The 26,224-nt window shown below is 53.1% G+C and overlaps 2 protein-coding genes across 3 annotated transcripts; one reads left to right on the forward strand and one right to left on the reverse strand.

Moving 5' to 3' along the window:
• The first annotated feature begins 719 nt into the window (after nt 1-719).
• On the forward strand, nt 720-13,730 carry EEF2KMT (eukaryotic elongation factor 2 lysine methyltransferase). Of its 2 annotated transcripts, XM_082643936.1 has the most exons (8): nt 721-863; nt 2,737-2,799; nt 4,692-4,772; nt 5,382-5,483; nt 9,900-10,033; nt 10,117-10,412; nt 11,604-11,753; nt 13,473-13,730. In XM_082643936.1, the coding sequence occupies exons 1-8, from the start codon at nt 768-770 to the stop codon at nt 13,571-13,573; spliced, it is 1,023 nt and encodes a 340-aa protein (XP_082500062.1). In that variant the 5' UTR covers nt 721-767; the 3' UTR covers nt 13,574-13,730. The 2 variants fall into 2 exon arrangements, with proteins under 2 accessions (XP_082500063.1, XP_082500062.1); XM_082643937.1 differs by lacking the exons at nt 4,692-4,772; nt 5,382-5,483 and having other exon boundaries at nt 720-863.
• A 117-nt stretch (nt 13,731-13,847) lies between these two features.
• ALG1 (ALG1 chitobiosyldiphosphodolichol beta-mannosyltransferase) lies at nt 13,848-25,957 on the reverse strand. The gene is made up of 13 exons (XM_082643935.1): nt 25,685-25,957; nt 24,672-24,749; nt 24,433-24,536; nt 22,650-22,798; nt 21,078-21,167; nt 20,631-20,741; nt 19,759-19,880; nt 19,538-19,576; nt 19,157-19,216; nt 18,296-18,406; nt 17,072-17,186; nt 15,660-15,735; nt 13,848-14,545 (listed from the first exon to the last, which is right to left on the reverse strand). The coding sequence occupies exons 1-13, from the start codon at nt 25,887-25,889 to the stop codon at nt 14,414-14,416; spliced, it is 1,392 nt and encodes a 463-aa protein (XP_082500061.1). The 5' UTR covers nt 25,890-25,957; the 3' UTR covers nt 13,848-14,413.
• Between the last annotated feature and the right edge of the window lie 267 nt (nt 25,958-26,224).

The following is a 26,224-nucleotide window of genomic DNA, read 5'->3' on the forward strand; positions in this document are numbered from 1 at the left end:
CCTTGCGGTGCCCACGACATGCCTCGTAAGTTCCCTCACTTATTAAAACTGCCACCTACCAACCTGGAGGGGCCTGCTGCTTTCTTCGGTCTCTCCTTGCCCCCGTGTACGCGGCAGTTTGCCAACCAACACCTTTGCCTCAGTGCCTTTTACCAAGGCGAGAAAAGTCTGCGAAAGCCTGAGCCCACCGGCCCACAGACCTGAGGAGACGCCCGCACACGAGGCTGAGCTTGAGGGCGCAGTCCCAGAGGGGTCGGGGGAGGGCTAGGAGTAAGCCCAAGGGACAACGCGTCTGCCCAGAGGGCTCCTGCCAAAAAAGACCCTCGAGAAGGTGCTGGAACAGCGAGAATGGTTACGTGGCCCTTGGACTGACTGGAAGCTCTCGCTGCCTCGCCCAGCGGAACCTGGCGCCAAACCCTGACTCCACCCCACCGAAACCCTGGCCCCGCCTCCCAGGCCCCAAATCTGCCCCAGAGCCCGCCTTCAGGGCCCGCCTCCAATTTTCCCAAGTCCCTCCTCCCAGGACCCCTGCAACGCCTCGACCCACCCCCACCCACCCCACCCCCGCCCACCTCCACACGCACCTCCGGCTGGCACCGCCTCCTGAACCCTGGCTCCCTCCCTAAGCCCCGCCTCCCAGGATCCGAGCAGCGCCTGGCCCTGCCCCAAGCCCCACCCCGGCTCCGCGCGTTGCCTCGGGCCGCCTCCCGGCGTAGCCCCGCTCCCCCCGTCTCTCGGGCAACGCGGCGGCCCGGCCCCGCCCCGCCATGGCGCCTGAGGAGAGCGCTGAGGCTGCGCCCGTGCTGCGAAGTTTCGAGCGCCGCTTCTTGGCGGCGCGCGCCCTGAGCTCTTTCCCCTGGCAGGTGGGCGGTGGGGAGCGCGGAAGGCGGGTGGGGGGCGGTGGGGGCGCGGTGGGGCGGGGCTCCGGCCTCACCCCTGCTCGCCCCGCCACGCGGCGGTCTCTGCTCCCTCGCGGGCCCCGGCATCACGTCCGGTTCCCCGGGCATCGCTGGGGCCCGCGCGGGCTGGCGGCGGGGAGCAGGAGGTCCACCTAAGCACCCTTGGGCCCACCCTGCGCTCAGCCCCCAGCTCCCTCCTCCCCTGGTCCCTTCCCGCCCTGCGCTGTCTCTGCAGACCGAGTCCCACGAATTGAAAGAATGCGGGGTTTCCTCCCAACTCCTTTTTCCGCTGGGTTTTTAGGGTCATGGACAGTTTGTGCCTTTTTTTAGCCAGTTATTATCCTGGCCATTGGGTAACAGCTGCTGCTGCTCATTTAAACAGCCCACGTCCTCGGGGCAGCGGGAGACCACGCTGCGTTGAACTCAGCGACCAGATCACAGACCCCTCGGGCCTGGGTGTTCTCATCTGTGTCAGCAGCATTGGACAAAGCCCTCTCAGAGGCAGCTGATGGAAGAGACAGGGAGGTACAAAACAGTCCAGGAAAGAGAAGAAAGAGCTCACTTCCCTGCCCTGGGGACCTGCCATTCACACAGAGGCGCATGGCCGAGGCAGCAGCTTCTTTCTGCCAAGGCCAGGGCTCTAATGACACTGCGTCCTTTATAATCCATAATTCAAGTGCGGTGAACTCACTGGGATGACTCAGTTTGGACATATATTCCTCCCCAGGTCTGCCCCATCTTAAGAGTGGAGGTTAGTCATTTGTGTTTCATTGACATAAACCATTTAGCATTCTGGGAGATCATTTCCCGTCAGAAAGGAATGTGTACATTTTTTAACCCCAGATTTAAACCTTCATGACAGCATCCAGTGGGCCCAATTCATATCGACTATAATTGTTCATGAGTGAGTGCTTACTCTGCACCAGTCCCATGCTAAGTGCTCACTTAGGCTCACCCACAGCACCCATGTGGTGAGAACTATTCTTACCATTGGTTTGACTAGAAAAGAAGTTGAGAGCAGCATTGGAGCACTCAGACCTGGGAGACAGACAACCTGCTTTGAATTCTGGCCCTGCCCCACCCCACACAAGCTGTGTGACCTTGGGCAAGTGACTTCGTCTCTCTGTGCCTTCATATTCTTATTAGTAAAATGGGAGTATAATGATGCTTAACCTCATAGGGCTGTTGTCAGGATTACATGAATATGTGTTAGCTAGTATTTTTTATTCTGTCAACAAATGTTTACAGAATGCCTTCCACAAGCCAGGCACCAGGATCAGCAGAATACAGACAAAGCCCTGATTAGATGGGAGAGCCAGAGAATAAAATAATAAAATAATAAAATAAAAGTAAATGAATAAGCAAGAAAACACGGGGAGATGATGGTGGCTGGAAAGTCAATAAAACAAAGAAATGTATCAATTTAGGAGAGTTGGGAAGGCCTTCCAAGGAGGTGACATAGAGCCGGGACCTGAACAGTGAAGCAGCCAACCTGCCGTGGAAAGGTTTCAGGTTGCCCACCAGGTGTTAATGCTTTGGCTCCCCCTGTAATTCCAATTCAGCCACAGAGCTGGTCTGTGACCCAGGCAAGGCTAAGCTGCCAGGGCTAATGCAAACCAAGAGTCTGTCTTCTGATGTTCTTTCTCTGACTCATCCAGGTGTAACCCGGAACTTCTCAAGGTCAGGCTTTCAGCTGCCTGTGCCTTCCACATCATTTGGCCCCAGGTCCCTGGGGAGAAATCACTTAGCACTTTGCCAGCATGTCCCATTGCATGTTTAATGTTCCTGTGATAATGCCCTTGAGATTTCTTTCTCTTCCCCCTCTCTCTTTGGATAGAGCCTAGAAGAGAAATTAAGGGACTCTTCAGGCTCTGAGCTGCTGCTGGATATTTTGCAGAAGGTAAGAATCACAGAATCACTGGAACGCATCAGTGGCCTGATTTGCCCATGAAGATGTAACAGGTGCACACGTATCCTTTAAAAAGAAAGATGCTGCATCTGGGTGTGAGCACCTCAGACAGCTCCAGCTCTTTTGTTTTCTTAGATAAAGACATCAGAATATACAACAAGCTGCATGAGAGGAGGGAACCTGGGGGATGTTTTTCTAAACCATCCGCAGAGAAAGTGGAGATGACAGCTGTAGGAACATCTTCTAGCATTTGCTAGCTGCTCAGAGACTTTTTTTCTTTATGTTTAAGGGGAAAAGAAGCAGGCAAGTCTTGCCCACCCGTGTGTCTTTTGTAGTTGTGGATGGGCCCCTGCTTTTTGTAGGTGGGGTTTGGACTCCAAGGTGCATCTGGGTGCGGGTAGAGGAGGGACCACCACTGCCTGGCCTGTCCCACTCTGCCTGCCCCTGGCCATGTGGGTCAGGTGTACATCACACTGCATCCGGGCTCTCTACCCTCTTAAGGATCATGAATCCTTCTGAAAACCCAAAGTTGTGGACACTACCCCAAGGAAAAAACGCTCCGGAAGAGTACATTTTGTGTACAAATGCATGGGAATCATACACACCCCTCCAACCACTGGTCCTGTCCAAAGAGCCCAAGGTCAGAATTCCTGTCTGGAGGGTGAACCAAGAGTATCCATCTGACCACCGTGTCGAGAAGATGCAGCCAAGCTAGGGAAGATTCCCAGGAGATCCAGCAGTTCAGGACTGCGAGCTCAGACGTCTCTGAGGCCGTTGTCATGCAGTCTGCTCTGATTTTTCACCCCAAGGTTAAAACCTAATACCCGCCAAGCCCCTGAAGAGTTGTGTGGGCATTTTGTTGCCCTTGAGTAAAATCACGTCCCTCCAGCCAGCAGGTCCCATGTGACACAGGCCCTACTCTCACTGTTCCCGTCCCCTGCCCTCCCTCCCAAAATGCCAGGTGGGGGCCTGCACAAGCTACTCAGCTGCCTGCAACTCGTTCCCCTGCTCTCTGCTTCTCTCAGCTTCAGCCGAAGTGTTGCCCTCAGAGCCCCCTTCCCTCTCCACTACATCCCAGGCAGAGCCCCCACCTTCCTCTGTCCTGGCCAGCGCAGCACTCCAGCCGGAGGTGTGAGCTCCAGGAGGGCAGGTGCTGAATCTGCCTTGTCATATACCATTTGGAGCTCTCACCCCTTCCATGGAGCCAGACAGTCCCATATTTGTCCTCACTACAAACTCGAGTTCCTGCTGGCTGCTCTGGGAAGGGGCATGTCTTAGTCCTGCTATAACAGAACCCCACAGACTGAGTGGCTTGTGAACAACAGGAATTTATTTCTCACAGTTCTGGAGGCTGTGAAGTCCAAGATAAAGGTGACAGGAGATTCAGTGTCTTGTGTGGGCCCACTTCCTGGTCCAAAGACGCTGTCTTCTTGGCTGTGTCCTCAGATGACAGAAGGGGCAAGGGAGCTCTCGGGGGTCTCTTTTATAAGGACACTAATCCCATTTATGGGGGCTTTACCCTCATAACCTAATCACGCCCCAAAGGCCCCACCTCCTGATATCTCAGTGGGTGTTAGAGTCAACATGTGAATGTAGGGTGGACACAAATATTCAGTCTACAGCAGGGTGTTAGCTTGAGTCCGTATGCCCTATGTTCCTGCCCAGAAAGGGCATTAGAAACACTGCCATGGTCTGTGCCACTGTAGTTGAGAAATGTTTTTAGGAAAGGGCTTATATCTTAAACTCTTTCAGATGCATAAGGGTCACCCAGGGCCAGAATTCCAGGAATCCGATAACTGGGGTTTGCCCTGTATTCACTTGAAGCTCATGGGAGACTTAAGGCGGAGTCTCTCCAGCAACCCACACTGTGTTCCTCGTCACAGACCGTGAAGCATCCTCTGTGCAGGAAGCATCCACCGTCAGTGAAGTATGCCTGGAGCTTTCTCTCAGAGCTCATCAGAAAGGTCAGTGATGGGCACTGTCCATCTGGTAACCAGGCAGCATCTAGGACTTGGCTGGCTCTCCAAACGTGGGCTTTGCCTGTTGGAGCTCAGATCCATCCCATACTCTGCCTGCTCTACAGATCCCCATATAGCAGGGAGCTCCCTGGGCAACTGCTCCCAGCTGGGTTCCGCCAATGAGAAGCCATGGAGGGGGGGAGAAAAGGAGGGGCCAGGGTACTTCCTCTGTGCTTTGAGGGGTCTCCAGGAGTGGCTGCATCTCCTCTGTTGTCCTGGTCCCCCATGGAACCTTCCCACTCCTACCAGGAGCCCCTGAGTGTGGGAAATGTCACCTTCTCCCTCTGTCCTGCCAGCTCTCACATATCCCATTTCTCCTGCCCTACACTACACCTCACCCTCACCCTCTCTACACCTCTCTTTGAGGCCCCCCAGGTCCCCCCACCAAGTGATCTGTATTAAGTCAATCACATCCCAAGTCTCCCCTCCAAATTTGGTGAAAATCCTCCAGCCATTTTTACAAGTCATAGTAAAAGCAAGCAGGTGGAACCTTGGTTTGATTCACGAGGATCAACTTAATCCTCTTGCTGAAGCTCTCGCCCTGCCCGCCCCCAGCACGAGGCTACCCACACGGAGCCTTTGGACGAGCTGTACGAGGCGTTGGCGGAGATCCTGACAGCCGAGGAGCCCACCCGGTGCCACCGGAGCTACCTGCTGGTAGGAGACATGCGCCCTCCTCCACACACACAGTTGATTCAGGCTTCAGTCAGCCTCACGTGGCTTCAATCCTGACTCCTCAGCTCTGTAGTCTTAGACGAGGTCAGTTAACCTTCCTGAGCCTCGGTTTCCCCACCTGTAAACCAAGCACTTCAACAGATAACACCTGTCTTATGGGGTGACTGGCGTTAAATTAGGTAACACACATGAATTGCACAGCAGCGACCTGGCGCTCAGACCTCAATAAATATTTGATGGATGGATGTTACAGGACAGCAGTCTCTCCCCGCTGTCCACTGCCACCATCACCAGGCTGACCTGGTGCTTGGCCTTCTCACTGGTCACCTGGCTTCTTACCCCACAGAAGTCCATTCTACACACAACAGTTTTTGTTTTCTTTCTCCTTTAACCTTTTAAAACAAAGATACAGAAAACCATGCAAAAGAATTAGATTATCGAATTGTCACAAGGCAGCCACCATGGTAACTGCCAATCTAGCCAAGGACTTTGGCAGCCAGCCCACAAAGCCCTTATTTGACCCATCCCAGCCCTCCCTCTCTTTCAGAGTAAGCACTCTGAGGTCGTACCACTGCCATGTGCACCTCTGGACATAGTCTTGCCCATTAACTAGGTCTGGCTCAAAATTTCCCTTCATCCGCAGGTCCCCCCAGCTCCTTCTCTTCCTGGCAGTTTGGCCTGGACAGCTTTCCACAGGCTGGCTTTTGGTCGCACACACGTGGTGCTGTTCAGCTTGTTCCTCTGTCCTCTGTTCCCCGAAAATCGGCGGCTGGATTCACAGGCCCACTCGGACTCTTGTCTGTTTGACCCCTTTGGCAAGAAAACAACCTGGGTCCTAGAAGGCACATCATCTATTTTTTATCCTCTTCATGGTAGCACTTGTGGGTGCTTAAAGCTTAGACTCATTAATTCACTGAAGGATGCAAAGAGGTGATTTTTCTTATTTATTTGTTTGTTTGTTTGTTTGTTTATGGCTGTGTTGGGTCTTCGTTGCTGCTCACGGGCTTTTCTCTAGTTGCAGCAAGCAGGGGCTACTCTTCGTTGCAGTGCGCGGTCTTCTCATTGCGGTGGCTTCTCTTGTTACGGAGCACAGGCTCTAGGCACATGGGCTTCAGTAGTTGTGGCACGTGGGCTCAGTAGTTGTGGCACACAGTCTCAGTTGATCCATGGCATGTGGGGTCTTCCCAGACCAGGGCTTGAACCGTGTCCCCTGCATTGGCAGGCAGATTCCTAACCACTGCGCAATCAGGGAAGTCCCAGTAATTTTTCTATCATTTTGTTTTCATTCATTAGCTGGAGAAATTTTATAAGGAAATGCCTCCTTTCATCCGTATTTGGTTACCTATTGGTACAGCTAGTAGAGGAAAGGCAGAATATAGACTTCTTTCCTTTTCAAGATAGTGAATTGGTTTCCTATCATTCCCAGTAGGGGTTCAAACCATTGCAAATCGTGTCGTTACTGAAGCTCAAAATGTGCTATTTTGAGTCACTTCAAGTAGGCTTCTTTTTTTTAAAGTAATTTTATTTTATTTATTTTTGGCTTCTTTGGGTCTTCACTGCTGCGCATGGGCTTTCTGTAGTTGCGGCGAGCGGGGGCTACTCTTCATTGCGGTGCACAGGCTTCTCATTGCAGTGGCTTCTCTTGTGGATCACGGGCTCTAGGTGCACAGGCTTCAGTAGTTGTGGCACGCGGGCTCAGTAGCTGTGGCCTGCGGGCTTTAGAGCGCAGGCTCAGCAGTTGTGGCGCATGCGCTTAGTTGCTCCACGGCATGTGGGATCTTCCCGGACCACGGCTCAAACCAGTATCCCCTGCACTGGCAGGCAGATTCTTAACCATTGCGCCACCAGGGAAGTCCCCTCAAATAGGCTTCTGAGTCCTTTGACATCACCTCATAGTTTTCTTACTTTAGTTTATGTCAAGTTTTTCCAGACTCATCTTGTATGTTTCCTGCCCCAGACCTGGAATCAGCCATGTCTTCAAGAAGCCCTAGTTTCTTTTAGTGGGAAATGATATTTAGAGACCACAGTCTGGGCATTAGGGATGATCATTGCTGCTGTCTAGGCCTTTCTGTGGACAGAGCTAGGATAATGGGTGGAGATACATATCCATACTTTTTAAGAGAAAATACCTCATGAGTCCATATTGATGTTTCTGATTCAGGATCAGAATGGTTTTCACTCAGCCTCTTCTGCATTGGATCCCTATCTCCTTTCTTCTGCTCTGCTCTGGAAATTTTGGTTCTCAAGAGCATGGGGATGATGTTAGGATATCCCCCAACTGCCTTTGGCTTATCCCGTATTGTTCGTGCACGCAGCGATCTCAGAACAACAGCACTAATCCCTCACACCAACTGTGGTTACTGAAAACAGCATAAATTTTTATATGTGCCACCCTCATTCTCCCTACATAGTCATCATAGAGCCGTTACATAGTATTACCACAAACTTAGCAGCTCAAAGCAACATAAATGTGCTGTCTTCCAGTTCTGTAGGTCAGAAGTCTGCTGGGCTCAGCTGCTTACTCCTCTTTGAGTCTCACAGAGCTAAAATCAGGGTGTCTAGGACTGGGCCCAGGGGGAGGACCATTCCAGGCCCTTCAGGTCATTGGCACAATTGCGATTTCTGCAGCTGCAGGAATGAGATTCCGTTTCCTTCCTGGCTCTTGGCCTGGGGTGGTTCGGTTCTCAGCTTCTAGGAGCTGCCCTGTCCCCCCTGACTCATGGCCCCTTGATTCCAAAGCCAGCAACCACTTCAAATCCCTCCTGCCTCTTTTTCTTCTGCATCTCCCAAACATCAGCCCTGATGATTAAATCGGGCCCACCTGGATAATCCAGGATCATTTCCCCATGTCACGTTCTGTAACCTTAAATGCATCTTCAGAGTCCATTTGCCAAGAAGCACAGCACAATCACAGGGTCCAGGGATACGGGCAGAAACATTACCGACCTCAGGCACATACCGTAGTCTCTCTTCAGTCTCTGTATTGGTCCGTATATTGATGTCTCTGTAGCCATTTTGGTTGTCTCAAGTTCATTTTCTAGGAGGTTCTTGAAGAAGGGCTCGTCAGATGGACCTTCCCGGACATCTTGCATGTTGATAACAGATTGAGCCATTTTTACTTGAATCTTGACTCACACCTTCTCTCCCTGAGTCTCTTAAATATATTTCTCCACTTTCTTTGGCATAAAGCATCATTGTGCAAAAGCCTGATGATAATTTAATTTTCTTTCCCTTTTATGTCACATGCCCTTTTCTCTTAGATAGCCAAAGCATTTTTTTTCTTTAAAGTCCAGTAATTCTATTAGACTACGTCTCGAGGTTGTGATCGTTCTGAGTCAGTGACCTCGGGTGCAGTGTATACTCTTTCAATATTCATTTCAAATCTGTTTTCTCAGGAATCCTTTCTTGAATTATAATTTTTAGTATTTGTTCTTTGCTTTCGTTTCATTAAAAGTACCTAAAAATTTGTGGCTTAAACAACAGAAATTTATCATCTCACAGTTCTGGAAGCTATAAGTGCAAAATCAAGGTGTTGACAGAGTTGTTTCTTTCTGAGGCTGCGAGGAAATGATGTGCTCCGGGCCTCTCTCCTCAGCCTGCAGATGGCCATCTTCTCCCTGTGTGTGTGTCCTAATGTCCTCTTCTTATAAGGACACGGTCTGATTGGATTAGGGTCCCCTTATGTCCTTATTTTAACTTGATTCCCTCTGTAAAGATCCCATCCTCAGGAATTCCTTGGCGGTCCAATGGTTAGGACTCTGTTCTTTTACTGCCAAAGGCAGGGGTTCAATCTCTGGTCAGGGAACTAAGATCCCCCAAGCTGCACGGTGCAGCCAAAAAAAGAGGAAAAAAAGACCTCATCTCCAAAAAAGGTCACATTTTGAGTTGCTGGGGCTTAGGACTTCAGCATATGAATTTTGGGGGGCAACAATTGAACCCATGACAATCTCTTAATTTCTTTTTGATTTTTAAAATTTCGCTCCTTTTCACTTCCTGTTTCTCTTTAAGGTTTATCTGTTTTTATGTTTTGGTTTGTTGTTATGCTCATGCTTTTTTGAGTAGCCTTTATTTCTGAAATGATGTTTTCTGTTATTGTCACACATTTCTAAGTGTTTCTAGTAGCCATTCAGGCCTTGCCTCGGGGCCCTCACACCCCCACTACCGGAGCAGGCAGGTTCCCTCCTAGGTGGGCTCTGGGGTCACTGTCCTTGGGTCTACCACGTGCCCTGTTGCTTCCCTCTTCTGTCTCCACTGACACGTTGAGCTCACGAGGGTTGTGTCACCTGCTCAGAACCCGCCAGTGGCTCCCCATCACATTTAGACTCAAATTCTAATTCCTTATGTGATCCACGCCTGCCCTGGTTGCCAGATTAATCCTCTCTCCCTGTTTCTGCCTAGCCCTCCGGGGACTCTGTCACGCTCTCCGAGAGCACGGCCATCATTTCCCATGGCACCACGGGCCTGGTCACGTGGAACGCCGCACTTTACCTGGCGGAGTGGGCCATGGAAAACCCAGCGGGCTTTGCACACAGGTGACCTGGGGGTGCAGGGCTGGGCACCAGGGAGGTTTGCCACAGGGGGATCACAGACACGGCCGCTTCTCCCCATCATGCAGGACTGTCTTAGAGCTTGGCAGTGGAGCCGGCCTCACGGGCCTGGCCATTTGCAAGATGTGCCGGCCCAGAGCATACGTCTTCAGCGACTGTCACAGCCATGTCCTTGAGCAGCTCCAAGGGAACATCCTTCTCAATGGCCTCTCACTGGAGCCAAATGTCACCGCCCTGGCCCAGCACCCAGGACACGACACCGCCGATGCAGAGAGCCCCAGGGTGACGGTGGCCCGGGTGGACTGGGACGTTGTGACGGTCCCTCAGCTTGCTGCCTTCCAGCCGGACATCGTCATTGCCGCAGGTACCGCCCAGCTCAGGCCACTGGAGTGTGGCCTCCCTAAAGCTCCACCTGGCTTTCAGTGCTGGGAAGGGGACGGTGAGCGCTGCCTGGTGGGAGGAATGATGGGATTTGGGTCGTGTGGGCCTCCAGGGTGACATTGAAGCACAGAGCGTGCTTCTTGGGTGCCCTAAAGCCACAGCCCTCCCATTTGAGACAGTGGCCACGCCTACTGCCACGCTAATGGTCCATCCTATAAAGGAACCAGCTCTTCCCAGCAAGGCTGGGACAGACTTCACGTCCCTCTCCAGCAGCCTGAGGGAGGCCTCTCAGTTGCCATCCAGAACCTAAATGAATATGCCAGAGCAGCCCCACAAAGCAAGGGAGCCGAGCTGGCCCCACCTACACCCTCTGTCTTCAGATGGGGGCGGAAGTGGCCACAGCAGCCTTGTCCTTTCAGGACCACAAAGAACGGCATGATCCTGATTCCTCTGCGTGCCCTGGGCCAGGCCGAGGGTCAGGGAAGGAGCTCTGGGTGCCCCTACCTCTGTCAGCACCTGCTTCCTTCTCCGTGCACACTTGTGTGTCCCTGAGGCCGAGGGCTCTGCCTGTGCATCTCTGTCCTAGGTCCTCAAAACGAGTCCCACAAGGAGGGACCACCCACTCTGGTGCAAGGATGGGACCCTTGAGGGAAGGGGCATATGGTGTGGGCACCAACGGGACCATTGCCGTCCACGGTGCTCACCCAGCCCCATCTGGCTGATGGTACTGTGCTCTGGCCTGGCCATGGCCCTGAGACCCAGGTCCAGAGTGGCTGGAGCACAGAGGCTAAGCAGCTCACCCCTGCAGGCCCGGCTGGTGGGCGGGAGGGGGCTTGTCCCCCACAGGAAGGAAACGAGAAGTCTGAGGCACTCAGGGTTTGCTTCATTAAGCATCTTCTAAACAGGCCATAGGCAGAGAATTGATTTTTTCTTTTAAAGGAACACCAGTGAGTCCTGGATATTTTTCACGTGTTGCAGTGTCTTTCAGCAGTTTTTTCTCTGCTAAGGGTTTTTCTTTTTACCCCTGTAATTTTCTTACCGTCCAACAGCACAAACCTAATAGAACTGCTGCTTTGCAGGCCTTCACCCTGCTGCCCATGTCGGCACAACCCAGAGGCCCCCATCCTGGGGTCCTGGAGGAGCCCCTTCCAGTAACCTGGGGTTTTCATCGCAGATGTGCTGTATTGCCCAGAAACTGTCCTCTCCCTGGTCGGGGTCCTGCAGAAGCTCTCTGCCTGCCAGAAGGACCAGCGGGCTCCTGATGCCTACGTTGCCTTCACCATCCGCAACCCAGAGACGTGTCAGCTGTTCACCACGGAGCTGGGTGAGCCCCGGGCCCCTGGGTGGGCTGCTGACTCTGAGGGGATGCCACCCAGGCCTGCAGGGCCACTGCACTGGCCACACACAGGACTCCAGGGAGGCAGAAATCAGGAAATTAAAAGAATGGGGCCCTGGAGACTAGCCAGGAAGCCCCAGACCACAATGTGCTGGGCCAACGACCCCCCACCCTCCGCCCAGGAGGTCAGCAGAGGAGCCAGGGCCAGGGAGTTGGTGCTCTGGGGAGGAGACGGCTGACGCAGTGATCTCGGAAGTTTGAGACCAGCAGTCCTACTGTGTGTTTAGGGCAGGTTTTGAGAGGCTTCCAGCCTGTTTTCTTGCCTGTAAAACGGAAAGGATGGTGGATGCCAGCTGGTATCAGGGTAGATGAGTTCTGGCCACACAGCAGTCAGGTGCAGGCTCTGGAGGTGGGTCCCCGGTGGAGCTGGGCCACCCCTCTCCAGGTCTTCATTCATTGTACAGCAGAAACATCCACCTCAGAGTTGGAACAGGGCTGGCACGAAGGGTGTGCTCGGGAAAACGGCAGCTGCTGTTACTAGATCAAGCGCACAGGAAATGGAAGAATGAGGGATGCTTTAGAGAAGGGGGTGGGGTCTGCCTGAGTTGGCACTGCTGCAGGCGGGCACTGTTCTCAGACCTGACCCGCGTCAGCCCCTCTAGCACCTGGGGTTGGGGGGGCGGGGTGCTGCCATCCTCTGTCCCACCCGTGAAGACACCGGGGTGCAGGGCAGCTGAGTAATCACCCAGGCACCCATGGACTGAAGCCAGGCAGCCAGCTCCCACTCTCCACCCCCCACCCCATGACCCCCACCCTGCAGTCCCCACCACGAGCCAGGCCTGATCAAGGTTTCCCACACATGACCAGGCAGCAGTGCAGAGCCCTGTGCTTGCCCCAATCCCCCACCCCCCAAGCAAAGCTCTCCCACAGCTGCCTCTGCTGACAGAGAGGACCAGCGCCCACCCCTGTACAGCGTGTCCCACTGACAGGGAGTGTTTGGCCTCAAGAAATAACCAAGTCCTTCAGATGCTTATGTAAAAAAATATCCACGCCGTATTTTAAGAAAGCTGAGTGCTAAACAGCATATACAGTATAAACTCATTTTTAAGCTCATTTTTATTAAAAAAAAAATAATTGTCATGTTAATACACATATGGGGAAACTCCACACACACCAATTAACGTTATTATTAACATGTTATACCCGGACGGCAGTATCATGACACTTACACACTGTATATCTAGTATTTCATTCTTATAAATACTAATTTTTCATTCCTAAAAAACTGATGACAAAATTCTTGCCAGGGGCTCGTCAGACATCTGTGCTTACACAGAGGACGTGAGCCCCTCTGATGCAGGTCCAGCCTCTGAAGGCACCAGGCTGAGCTGTCAGGCAGACGTGGGTTCAAACCTCAGCTCCTACTGAGCTGTGCCTGGTAACGGGATGGAGGACCCAGACGGGACCGTGACTTTCCAGGGATGCACACGGCCCAGTGGGCAGACGCAGCAAACATGGCTGCTGTGAGCTGCCTACAAATGGGATTCCTGGTCCCACCCCTGGAGGCTGATTCCAGGTGTCTGGATGGGGCCTGGAAATCTGTAGTCTGTACCCCACACCCCCAAGCCTGTCCCAAAGCCCCACACTGATAGGGTGGTGTCCCATCCCCACACCCCACATCCTGAGACGCATATGTTCTGTCTCCAGGCCGGGCTGGAATCCCGTGGGAAGAAGTGCCTCGTCACGACCAGAAACTGTTTCCCTACGAAGAGCACTCGGAGATGGCAATTCTGAAACTAATGCTGTAGATTTATAAATGGTTTTAAAGAACAATGTGAAAATTAAATCACTGTCCTGGAAAGAATCTGATAAAACTTCCACTGGACTTGAATGTTTGAAGAATGTTAAATTCTGAATCGGGAACCACAAACTGTGTGAATAAAACATAAACTGTTCAAGCATGTAGACCCCTCTCTGCCAGCTGGCTTAGTTCTTAAGAAAATCACCATAAATCAGAAATGAAATTTTTGGCTCAGAGATAAGCATTTCATTTGTGCAAATAAAAACACATACCAAATATGTTCCCCCCAACCTGAACGCACATCCCTCGTGGAGCCAAGCCCGCTGCACACGTGGCACATCTGACTGCCCTCGCAGGGCGGTGGGCTGCAAAGTCTGTTTTCAAGGCAGGAATCAAAATATTAGGGACACAACCAAGCAATGCTGGGAAAGGCAGACACCAGGAGACAAGGATGCAGAGATGTTCAAAACGACACAAATAACAGAAAAGTCATAAACTGGGGGAAAGAAAGACTCATAAGACAGGAACAGAAAAGAGAGAAGGGATTCAGAGCCTCCAAAGATGAAAGCAGGCTGAGCCAGCTTCCTGGGCAACAAAAACTCCTGATTATTCAAAGTAACTTCATTCCCCAGGCAGTGCCCACTGTCAGCCTTTCAGCTTCCATCCACCAGGAGGCGCTGATCTAAAGAGTTTGCCCAGGGACTGGCCAGCAGTGGCAGCTGTGAGGAGGGGAGTGTGGGCCAGCTCCTGGGGAGGAAGATGAAAGGTAAGGAGGGGTGTCAGCGTGAGGGTCTCCATGATGACCAGCACAGGACACCTCAGGAGTTTCAGTCGTTGGCCCGAGGGGTCACGTGTCCGTAATCAAAGGGAGCACTGTCCGCTTCCAGCTCTCATCCCATCGAAGCTGCTCTGACTCCCGGAGGTTCTTACAGAACTGGTTCAGTTTGCCAGCAGGATCAGGAAACTTTGAGAAAAGCATCTAGAAGACCAGAACTTACCTCATCACTGCTTCCTGCCCCCACCCCAGGTTCCACCCCAAGCTTCCCCTCCTCCTTCCCAGCAGCCCAGGCTCCCGCTGCACCCCAAGCCCAGCTGCCAGGCCAGTCATTCTGCCGAAACCCTCCCTCCTTCACCGCACTTCCAGAAGCACCACCGGTGTCCTGGGGTCTCCAGCAGGACTCCCGCTCTGGCCCAGCTTCCACACCAGGCCTGGCTAACTAACCCTTCTCAACAGCCCTGACCCCAATGTCCCTGACCCAGCAAGCCCCCTCCCTCACCAGGCGCAGGGGAGCCTTCATGGCCCAGCTACGCTCTATCTCCTGCTCTGCTCCGACCTGACAACACAGCCAAGCTGCAGTGTTCACCATCCACACCCCATGCTCTGCCAGCAGCCCCCCGCCTCTGCCTCTGCAATGCTCTGCTGTTCCTTCCACCAAAAGCTGGCCTCTACCCAGCACTGTCCTGCCCACGTGCTAAGAACTAGGTGATGCCTGCGTTCTTTCCAGCTCTGCTAAACTAAGGTGTCTGCAGACGCCAGCCTGTGGGCTACATGCGGCCCTCCGCCTGTCTTTGTAAATAAAGTTTTATTGGAACACAGCCACACCCCTTCATCCACAGACTGTGGATGCTTTCATGTTACAACCGAGTTGAGTAGTTCTGACAGAGACTATGGCAAAGTCTAAAATGTTTTTTTTCTGGGCCTTTCCAAAGTCTGTTGCCCTTGGTCTCAGTGATCAAGAATGATGATGTGTTACTTTTTGTAATTTGTAGTAAGAAAGAGGTATCCTTTGAAGATGCCCACCCATCTCATAAGGCCGCTCCAGGAAGCTCCCTCACTCCTCACTCTCCCTTCTCAGATCCAATCACCCCCTAAATGGCACACAGTCCACCTGGCTCTAGCATCACTGTGTGGTGTGAGCTCCATAAACCCTGATGGCAGGTGGGGCGAACCCTGATCCCTCCGGGGCCCAATGGGGCCCAGCCTCTGAGACCGCTGCTTGCTCACCCAGACACAGCCCAGGGCCACCCACCCAGCTGCAGGAACAAGGAATCTCCAAAACCCTGCAAGCTGCAGTGTGGAGCAGACACGCTACCTGCAGCTGAGCTGCCAGCTCCTCTGAGTCCTCAAAGACCAGGCCGTTTTCCTCGTGTTTCACAAGCTCGTGTAAGCTGCAGAGAGAATCGGGGGAGGTCTGAGAGCTGCCTGGAGGAGATACAGAACCCAAGGTGCCCACCTGCTCCCCCCCAACTCCACCCCACCCGCAGGCTAAGCTGGAGGCAGGAACAGTCAGTCTGGTTTCAGGAAGCCTGTTCTTAGATTTGGCGCCTGAATAGAAAAAAGACCTGGCAGGATACACATTAAAAATCCAAACCGGGCTTCCCTGGTGGCACAGTGGTTGAGAGTCCACCTGCCAATGCAGGGGACGTGGGTTCGTGCCCTGGTCCAGGAAGATCCCACAAGCCGCGGAGCGGCTGGGCCCTTGAGCCATGGCCACTGAGCCTGCGCGTCCAGAGCCTGTGCTCCGCAACGGGAGAGGCCACAACAGTGAGAGGCCCACGTACCGCAAAAAAAAAAAAAATCCAAACCAATTTGGGGAAGGAGGGACAGTAAAGGGGTATGTGGACTTTTTGTGCTACATGCTGTCTTCAGTGAGAACGTTCTTAGTAAGTTCTGCCTTTTTTTTCTTAATTCCACAGCAGAGAAGCCAGGTAAAAGGCAACCCTGCTGGAGGCAGGCTCAGAGGTGATCAGGAGGTTGATCCCAACACGATCTGAACCCGGGCTCCAACATCCTGGATTTCCCATTCAGAAGCTGGCTCCTCAGCTCATGGTGGGGCCACTGTTTCTAGAATCTTTTCTAACACTACCGTCTCCAAATGTCCTCTCCTGCCCATCTTTGCCAGGAAGAGCGGAGACAGAAATACACTCATTCAACTGATTCGAACCCAACTACATGAACTCAGACTAAAGGGACAGAGAGAGAAATAAGTCCATGTGAGCTGTGTGGGCAATTCCAGCCACCATTGCATCCTGTGAGCACAAGCCCCCGAGTACCTAAGACTCCAGTTTTTTGTTTTTTTGTTTTTTGGGGGTTTTTTTTGCGGTACACGGGCCTCTCACTGTTGTGGCCTCTCCCGTTGCGGAGCACAGGCTCCGGATGCGCAGGCTCAGCGGCCATGGCTCACGGGCCCAATGGGGGATCTTCCCAGACCGGGGCACGAACCCGCGTCCCCTGCATCGGCAGGCGGACTCCCAAGCACTGCGCCACCAGGGAAGCCCAAGACTCCAATTTTTATTCAACACAAGCTCTAACTGGAAGCCACCCTGTCTGGTGGGGCACAGCCCGCCCACAGGGACCGGAGGGCTCCTGCTCCCTCTGGGTGGTAGAGCCGCACAGATGGGTAGGTAGAGCCCTCCAGGGAGCCTTCCCGCGCAATTCTGCTGGTTCCCCCCCAGCTGCTGGTTTGAGAACCTAACCCTGGGAGGACTGGGTTTCCGCTCCTACCACTGGAAGTTCACGGCGCACACAGGCAGGCAGCACCCAAACATGTCTACCACCTTCATGGGCAGGTCCAGGCCGCTGGAGGACCGGTGCAGGCAGACGCCCAGGTCCGCAGACCCTGGAGGGGGAGGGGGCCATCAGCTCCGGCTGTGTGCCCAGTAACCACACATCCTGCAGGACTGCGGACCGAGGACTGCGGGGAGGAGTGGAAAGGGGGTGATAAAGGCCCCAACCCCGCGCACGACTGCCTGGGGTTGGCCAAGCAGCCTGGCAGGAGGCAGGGACACGGAGGTGCTTCCCACCTGCCGCTCCTGGCCTCTCGGCTCTTTCTGAAAACGACCTGCCCGTCACCAATGTTTTTCTTTAAACTGACCCCCTTTTTCTCCTTAACCACGCTGTATTTTAAAAGAAGCCGCAGCAATGATTGCTTAATGGGTTCTGAGTTTCTGCTTGGGGTGATGAAAATGTTTTGGCAAGAGACAGTGGCGGTGACTGCAAAACACTGTGAGTGTAATTAATGCCACTGAATTGCATACACTTAAAAATGGAAAAATGGTTAAAATGGCAAATTTTGTTATGTGTATTTTATCACAATAATTGGAAAAAGAACCCAAAGCAGACCAGCTGTCGCTGTGAAGATAAAGCCAAGGAAGCAACCTCACATCACTCAGTGCCACTGGAGCTCCTGCCTACAAAGGCTCCCCGCCTCCCACTCCTGGAGACAGCTTAGTGGCTGCTGAGACCTATAGGCACCGAGCCAATAAGCCCTCCCCGAGGGATCAACAACGCCAAGAGAAGGGAGGGCGGCCCCTTCTCACTGGGAGAGTCCACACTGTTTACCTCGTGGTCTCTGTACCTCCCAGACTTGGGAATTGGCCCCAACCCAAGCCCCGCCCAGCCCTTCTGCCCACTGGAAGAGCAGGATGAGTGGAGGGCGTGGAGGCCAAGAGCACTTGGACGTAACCTTGGCAAACAGGCAGGGAGGAGGTGGCACACCAGGAAACAGCCTAGTTCTCCAGGAGTCCAGCCAGGGCCCATCCCAGCCTGAGACCTACATGTGTAGGGCCCCTGAGCAATGGCTTGAAATCATTAAAGGGTTAAAAAAACAAAGAATACACAAAAGAACCTGGTAAAACACTCACTATCTGGCCCTCTTCAGAAAAACTCTGTCCCCTGCCCTCAGGTATTCCCTTATAAACCCCAGCCCTCCCCCTGCAGGCCTCTTACCTAGAAGCAAGGGGTAGTCCTCGGCCTCCAGCCATGGGGTACAGACCTGGATGTGCTGGAAATGCTTCTGGCAGATGAGGCGGCTGTAATACTCCTTCAGAGGCCCTTTGCCTTACAGAGAAAACTGGAGTCACTGCACTGGGCCCACGTCTGGCCCTGTCCCCCAGCCCCAGGCCTGAGACGCCCCTGCAAGGGCGTGAGCAGAAGGCCCACAGGCAGCAGCTCCAATCAGGCCCCCGTCCAGGCCCCTTCCAGAAACGACCCCCAAGGGGTGTGCACCTTGACTGCTGAGGCCATGGCCGTTCCCCCCGCAGGCCTTGGGCTGGGAACACAGCCAGGACAAACTCTGGCCGGGCACCAGAGTGCCCACCAATACAGCTTCTCACACAGACTGCCCCTGTGCCCTGCCCAGATCCCCAGGTGGCACAGCATGAGCAGTGGGCTCCTGCCACCCCTGGGCGTCCAAGGGCCTGGAAGAGAGGAGTGTCCAAGGTGGGGCAGCTGGCTGAGGACCCTCCTCCTCCAACCAAATCTCCTCTGCCTCTCTCTCTTCACTGGGCTCCTTTGGAAACAGTTTGACATTGGACAGCAGACTCTCATTTTAAAAAAAAAAGATACTTGGAAACCACTGTGAAGTAGAAAGCTCAGTATCTCTGAGGTCACGCTATCTGAGATTGAACTCTAGACTCCATGCCCTGCCATGAAGCCCTTCTGAGCCTCAGCCTCCCCCTGTCAAGCTGGTGTAGAAAACCATACATCACAGAGTTGGGGTGAGAATTAATGAGACAACAAACATCACAGGCCTGACATGCCTCCACTGCCCCATTTAATACAAGAACAGGGATGGTCCCAGGTGGGTACCTGTTATAACACAGACCAGAGGAGGGAGGCTTTCTCCATCGTCGATCAGCTGTTCGAACTCTGTGTTTAGGAAAATAAATATATGATAACCAAGATCATGTAGTCAGGAGAGTGAGGGGCTGATGCGAGGGGGTGGGGGAAGGGAGAGGAGGAGGGAGCACTGCTCCCAACCATGCGATCCCTTCTCCTGGAGGTGGCAATTCAGAGCTAGGCTGGTCACTCACTGACCCAAAAGGGGACTCACGCCTGCCACCTCCACCCAGTGGCCCTGGCCCTGGGGTCAGGAACACTCTGCCGAGGACATCACGCAAGGCCAGGTGAGCATCCTGCAGCTCAGCAGCCCCCAACAAGCCCAGCTCCTGATCACAGCCATACACCTACTTTCTAATGCTGCCAACAAGATGGAGAAGTCTTCATCCTCTACGGGAAAAGAGAACCGAGTGTCACAGGCCAGTTTCTAGATGCCTCCCCACCCAGCTCAATGTGCTCCCCTTTCTCATCAAGGCCCCGAATACGTGTGGTGTGCACGCCTGGCAGCGGCGAGAACACAGGCTCAGCCAGGTGCCCATACGAGCCCCAAGTGCCCAGGCGGGTCCTGAGACCTGTCCAGCTCGTGCTGCTGACCAAAAGGGCTGGCCGCCCAGGAAGGCAGGTCACTGTTGCACTCTGGGCGTCCCGCTCTGTGAAGGCCGACCTCTCCATGCCCGGGTCCGAGGGTTCTGAACTGAAGGAGCAGAGAGAGAGCCCATGAGCTGCCACAGAGCAGGCCCTTGGGCCCGAGAACGGCCACTCTCCCGCCAGAGTGAGGCCCGCAGGCTCCCAGTTGTTGGGGTGCAGCCACGTCAGAGCCACCAGGTGGCCCTACCACCCAAGGCCTTGGGCACAGACCTGCACCTTGCTTTCTCTCTTATCTGTATTTATGTGTTGCTAGGTGCTGAGGTCGCAAGGCAGACAACGCCGACTCAGCCCCTGCCTTCACGGGGCTTACTGTTCTAATCATCCCCTAGACTTAAGATGAGGATGCTGTGACCCCTCCAACTGCCCCCACGTTACTGAGAGGAACAAAGACCAGCTGTATGGAGAGTGGCTCAGAAGGGAGCGGCTCTCAGAAGGGAGACGCCCAGAGAACACACAGGTGCACAGACCCCGCCATGCGGTCAGGAACCACTGGCAGCAGGGTAAGGACACCCACAGCCTAGTACAGGGCAAACACTTCCTTAAAGGGCCAAAGAGTAAACACTGTAGGCTTTGGGGAGCCATACAGTCTCCATTGCAAAGCCCAGCTCTGCTCTTATAGTGTGGAACCAGCCACAGACAACATGTAAATGAATGAACATGTTGTGTTCCAATAAAATTTTATTTATAGAAACAGGCAGCAGGCCTACAGCCATAGTTTGCCATCCCCTGGATTAGGTCTCCAGGTCAGCAGCGAGCATAAAACAAGGCAGCTGAAAGCTGAAGACAGCAGACTTACCAGGCCCTGAATGCAGAGTAGGCGAGGCTCAGCTTCATAAAGAGCTGGTGTTGCAGGTCCAAAGGCGTCTCTTTAAAGAAAGATGCTGGCTTGTCGTAGACAGTCACAGCTCTGCAATGAGATCATTGGGGGCTCTACGGAGGGGCAAAGAAAGGCCTAAGGAACATGAGACCCAGAAGTATCCAGAAGAAGAAGGGTGCTTAGGTATCCAAGTCTCAACAATAAGCTTTAGAATTACTTGGAGAAGCACAGAGAGAATTTCTAACATGAACACTTCCTGGACCATCTGGCTGGCTGGGAAAGAAACTCTAGCTTCCTCCTCCCTCAGTCTCCCCAAACCAGTAACCACCTCCCGGAACCCTGGGAGCTCCCAATGCCTTGCAACATGACACAGCAGCTGGGAGTCAGCGGTGCTGGGAGGGACCCCTCGCCTCCCAAGGCCCCTACTTGATGCCCCAGTTCTCTGCCAGGTCTTCCCGCATCGCATTGCTCACACACAGGTTCAGGTGGGACAGGCGTCCGCAGAGCTTCTCATACCTGAAAAGACGTATCAGTGGTCAGCCCAGAGCTCTCTGGGCCAGGAACCACCACCCCAACCCCACGGGACTCAACACCTTCTGATACAGAAGAGGCCGCAGAGCTGGGATCTCCCAAATCAGGTCACTGGCAAGGCACCTTCCCCGTGTTTGCACTGAGTTCTACCACCTGTACTATTACTTCCCTCACACCTTTCTTTAAATCAGATTGCTTTTCAGCTTAAATACAATTACTTTCAAGAGAAACCATGTACCACTACAGAATGGAAAATCCAGTCTCTCTTGCCATAAAATGAAGGAGAAATACAATAAAATCTTGTTATTAAATCTCAGCCACACTGCACTATTCCCTGCAAAGGCTGTGGGGCTGAGGCTCGCTCCCAATGTGTTACAAAGGGAGTTTAGCAAATGCTAGAAAGGCGTTATCAACAGATTAGCTCCAAACGGAGACTTGAGCCCTGGTGACAGGGCAGGACTGAAAAAGAACTGGAAATGAACAGAGTTATTTCACGTGTGTAGGTGCCACTGCCTGTTCCTCACTCAGGATGCAGAGAAAGCTCTGGAGCTGGACTGCCTGGGATGGAATTTTGGAGCTCACATGTATTAGCTGTGTGGCAAGTGACATGAGGGCTCTCAGCCTCGGTTTCCTGGTTTGTAAAAAGACAGCGATCACAGAACACCCTTGCTGGGCAGCACTGGAGTCTGAATGGAATAAAGGCTTGGCCTGAGGCCTGGCATGCAGCAAGCGCTCACTGATTGCTGCTGTGACCACCACCCACGAATGACTCATCAGGGGAAACGCCACAGCCGGCAATGGCTTGAGGCTGCAAGTCCACACCGAGGCAGATGGTATAACTCGGCCTCAGAACACAACATTGCTTCCTCCTCCAGGTCCAACCTGCTCCCAAGGCCCTTCTTCCCTCTCCCTGTCTCATCAGCTGCAGCAGACTGTGACCCACGTCCCCGTCTGCCAGCAGCAGTCCCCAGTTTCCATTTGGGTATCTGGTATGAGTGCACCTGGGACCCCAGCTCTCCAGTGGAGCACTTGTCCCAAGCCTGAGACAACGGGGTACTGAAGCCCCCCAGGCTCAGAGGGGGTCAGAGGACGCCAGGTGAGCAGGAGCCAACCACAGGCCTGCTCTCTCCACTGAGCCTGGTGGGGTGGGGATGAGAGCGAGGGGCTCCCGGAGCCTGAGAAACACCTCTAGGAGGAAGTGTGGAGAGACGTAAGAGGGGTCCTGATGACACCTTTTTTGAGCTCAAAGTCAGCCATTTCTCAGGACTTTTCCGTTTCATGGGCCAACAAATGCCCTCCTTTGCTCAGGCCTGTTTCTATCACTTGTCACCAGCGTCAGCCCAACTCCCCAGCCTTGCCCTCACCCCCACAGGGCACACGGGAATCAGCTTCCCCGGGTCTCCACACTGGCTCTTCTTCCCACCACAGTTTGGGGACGATGTCGGCACCCTCATCCCAGACTCTCACCACTTGGCCAGCAGAACAAGGGGGTGGCCGGGGCCGTGCACCAGACCCATAATGGAGTAGCCGTAGTTGTGCCAGTCAATGACGAGCTTGCTCCCACAGAGGCAGCCTGCAAACCAGCACACGGCAATGGCAGGCAGGCCCGGAGGGTTCTGGGAAAGAGAGACTTGAAGGAAGAGAAGGAAACCAGACCACAGTCGAGAATAAACCAAGTAAAAATAACGTACGTGGCAAAGAGTCAATTATCTTTACAGAGCTCTTGATAATCGATAAGCAGAAGAAAGACCCTCTTCCTCACCAAGAGGTATAAACAGTCATAAAAGAAAATTGACCAACCTGAGAAGTCCAAGATCACTGATACTCAAGGAAACAAAAAATGGAACAAGGAAGTACCATTTTTCACCTATCAGAATGGAAACTCTAAAACACCTAATGATATCTGGTGGTGCTGAGGACGGAGGGAAGAGGTTTCCCTGTTAAGTGGGGGATAAATTGACCCAACCTTACTATAGGACTATCCAGTAACACATCACAACATTTTAAAAGTGCATGGACTCTGACCAAGCACTTCCCGTCCTAGGAATTTACCCCAAGGAAGAAACTGAACCCATCCAAAAGACATATGTTCACTGATGCTCTTCACCATACAATTTTAAAAGTAAAGGGCTTCCCTGGTGGTGCAGTGGTTGAGAATCCACCTGCCAATGGAGGGGACACGGGTTCGAGCCCTGGTCCAGGAAGATCCCACATGCCACGGAGCAACTAAGCCCGTGCACCACAACTACTGAGCCTGCGCTCTAGAGCCCATAGAGCCCATGCTCCACAACAAGAGAAGCCACTGCGATGAGAAGCCCACACACTGCAACGAAGAGTAGCCTCCACTCGCCGCAACTAGGGAAAGCCTACGAGCAGCAGTGAAGACCCAATGCAGCCAAAAATAAATAAATAAATATAAATAAATTAATTTTTTTTTAATTTTTAAGTAAAAAAATCAGGAAGAATCTGAGTGCTCATTAAGATGAGACTGAATGAATACATTAGGATACATCTCATATCAGGATACAATACAGTCAATTAAAAGAAGGAGGGCTTCCCTGGTGGCACAGTGGTTGAGAGTCCACCTGCCGATGCAGGGGACACGGGTTCGTGCCCCGGTCTGGGAAGATCCCACATGCCGCAGAGCGGCTAGGCCCGTGAGCCATGGCCGCTGAGCCTGCGCGTCCGGAGCCTGTGCTCCACAACAGGAGAGGCCGCAAAAGTGAGAGGACCGCGTACCGCAAAAAAAAAAAAAAAAAAAAAAAAAAAAAAGGAGCTTCTCTACGTTAAAAAGCAGTGAAGGTAAGAGGCTAAGAGTGGAACTGCAGAACTAGAGCGACAACCTGGTTCAAATCCTGACTCCAGCACTTCCTAGCTGTGTGACAATGGGTTACTTACAGAATCTCTCTGGGTCTAGGTTCCCTCATCTCTAAGTGTAGGTAACACAAGAACCTACTTCTCAGGATTGTTGTGAAGAATTAAACGAGATAATGCATGTAAAACACTTAGATATGTAACAAGTACAAAATAAGACTATCTGTAAAACACTGAAAAACAGAAGGGATGAGTACCATAAATAGAATGGACACATACCATAGGCTCCTACTCATGTTTTTAAAAGTTTAAACACACACATGTGAATATGCATTTACCAATCTGTACATTTTTTTAAACTGGAAAGTAAAGAAAACTGTTAAAACAGTGGTTCTCACAGCGGGAGGTGGAGCTGGAGAACCTCCAGGACACGTACCTGGAGAAAGATGTAAGCTGCTGGCTTCCCGCACATCAACTTCCACAGCAAGTGCACTGCCTGAAACACAACTTTGACTCCATACTGGAGAATGTGGGGCCCAACTGCAAGTCAGAAAACAGCCATCACTAGTAAAGGAGTTCTTGGCAATTTGCAGATCCCCCCCACCCCGCGCTCCCCGCCCTCCCCCCCACACACACACACAGATTCAGAGATATCGGGAGTTGACTGCTTCCTACCTGCAAGTCTCTGAAGTTCTGTCAGACTCACAATCCGAATTCTGTCGCTCTGCAAGAGCTCATCGTGGGGTTTGGAGGCTGAAAAGAACGTCCCTTTTAATGTGCTGGAGAAGATGATCTAAGTTAAAGTCAGATGATCCCCGCCCCACAGGCTGAATAGGGGAGAGTATTTTGGAACCTCTCTGTTCCTCAGTAGCCAGAACAGAGAATGAGGCCAGTTCTTGTCCAGATTCCACTAGACCACCCACAGAGGGAGCGCTGGAATCTTATCCATTTTTACTTAGCACAATGCCCGGCACATAGTAGGCACTCAAGCTGACCTAGATTCCCTGGATGGTGGAATTATCACACCATAGGGAGACTCCTAGGAAGTCTCACTCCAGCCCCTCACCCTGGGGTAGCAGACTCTAAACAGGGACCAGAGGCAACCAGTGCTATTCCTTTTTTCCCCTGATATGGGATACAGCTACCTTCTAAAGATGTCAAAGTGGGGGAAGATGGAGGAGCAGACACCCCTGACCCCGCACACTGAGGGTAAAACGCTGGACATCCTGCGAAAATGAAACATCTCCTGCCTGCAGAGTTCTGCGCTGAGGGTGAGGAACGGAGAGGAGACAAGTTGCCTGTCGGCTCAGACACTGCCTGACAAAAGAAGCCTCAGAGATGTGCCTACCAGCACTTGCCCTGGGGTCACACCCTCCCGGGTTCCAGTCCATCTTTCCACTTACTAGGAATAAGTGAGACTATGCACTGAGTTCATTTAGCTTAGCACAGTACTGGCATATGGCAGGCGCTCGATTAATGCTGACTGTTCCTAGAGACCCACCCAGCAGAGGCTGGGCAGAAACCTGGCAACCGCTGTCCAGGCCACAACCCGGCTCGTCCAATCTCGGAGAGCTGCCCGACGGAGGAGAGGGAAAAGGGGCGTACCCGCCTCGGCCCCCGTGGGGCGGTCAAAGCCGAGGGTCAAAGTCTGAGAGAGCAGCCTCCCTCCCAGGCCCCCGGGCACTCACTGCAGAACCCCAAGAAGGTCACGGAGAAGCCGCGCTTGGCCAACGACAGTGCGTGATACTGCATGCGGGGACTGCGGCCCACGTCGCCCAGCACCACGACAATCACGTGGCGGGCCGCGCGCCCCCACCGCCAGCGCTTCCACGCCACCAGCAGCAGCAGCAGCAGCAGGGCCAGCGCCAGCAGGGCCGCACAGGAAGCCGCCATCTTGGCGGGCCGGCAACCGTCACGTGACCGCGCTCCCGCCGGCTGGGCCAGCTGTCCGCAGCCGCAGACCGAGCCTCCTAGGTGGGCGGAGAGAAGGTAGGCGGGGACGTGGTTCCCCGTTCCCTAAACCGGGGCCCGCGAACCTCCAACCTGGGAGCGGAGGTTTAGTGGTACTAAGGTAAAGTTGTTACTATGTAGGGGTCTGGGAACATTTTTTTCTTCAAAGTTCTAAGATAATTTAAAATATAGCGAGATAACAATTTGGATGAAACGCATAAGCATAATGTTGAGAAAGAGACCAGCCAGAGTACATACTGGCTGGTTCCATTGTATAA

This window comes from Mesoplodon mirus (genome assembly GCF_964341445.2).
Source record: "Mesoplodon mirus genome assembly, chromosome: 15".
NCBI lineage: Eukaryota > Metazoa > Chordata > Mammalia > Artiodactyla > Ziphiidae > Mesoplodon > Mesoplodon mirus.

Coding starts and splice junctions, on each gene's coding strand:
- EEF2KMT (XM_082643936.1), top strand. CDS start 768: ATGGCGCCTGAGGAGAGCGCTGAGGCTGCGCCCGTGCTGCGAAGTTTC. Junction 864..2,736: donor TGAGCTCTTTCCCCTGGCAG/GTGGGCGGTGGG, acceptor CTCTTTGGATAG/AGCCTAGAAGAGAAATTAAG. Junction 4,773..5,381: donor TCTCAGAGCTCATCAGAAAG/GTCAGTGATGGG, acceptor GCCCGCCCCCAG/CACGAGGCTACCCACACGGA.
- ALG1 (XM_082643935.1), bottom strand. CDS start 25,889: ATGGCGGCTTCCTGTGCGGCCCTGCTGGCGCTGGCCCTGCTGCTGCTG. Junction 18,407..19,156: donor TCTGGTCTGTGTTATAACAG/GTACCCACCTGG, acceptor TTTCTCTGTAAG/GCAAAGGGCCTCTGAAGGAG. Junction 15,736..17,071: donor TGCGCCGTGAACTTCCAGTG/GTAGGAGCGGAA, acceptor TTCTCTCTGCAG/CTTACACGAGCTTGTGAAAC.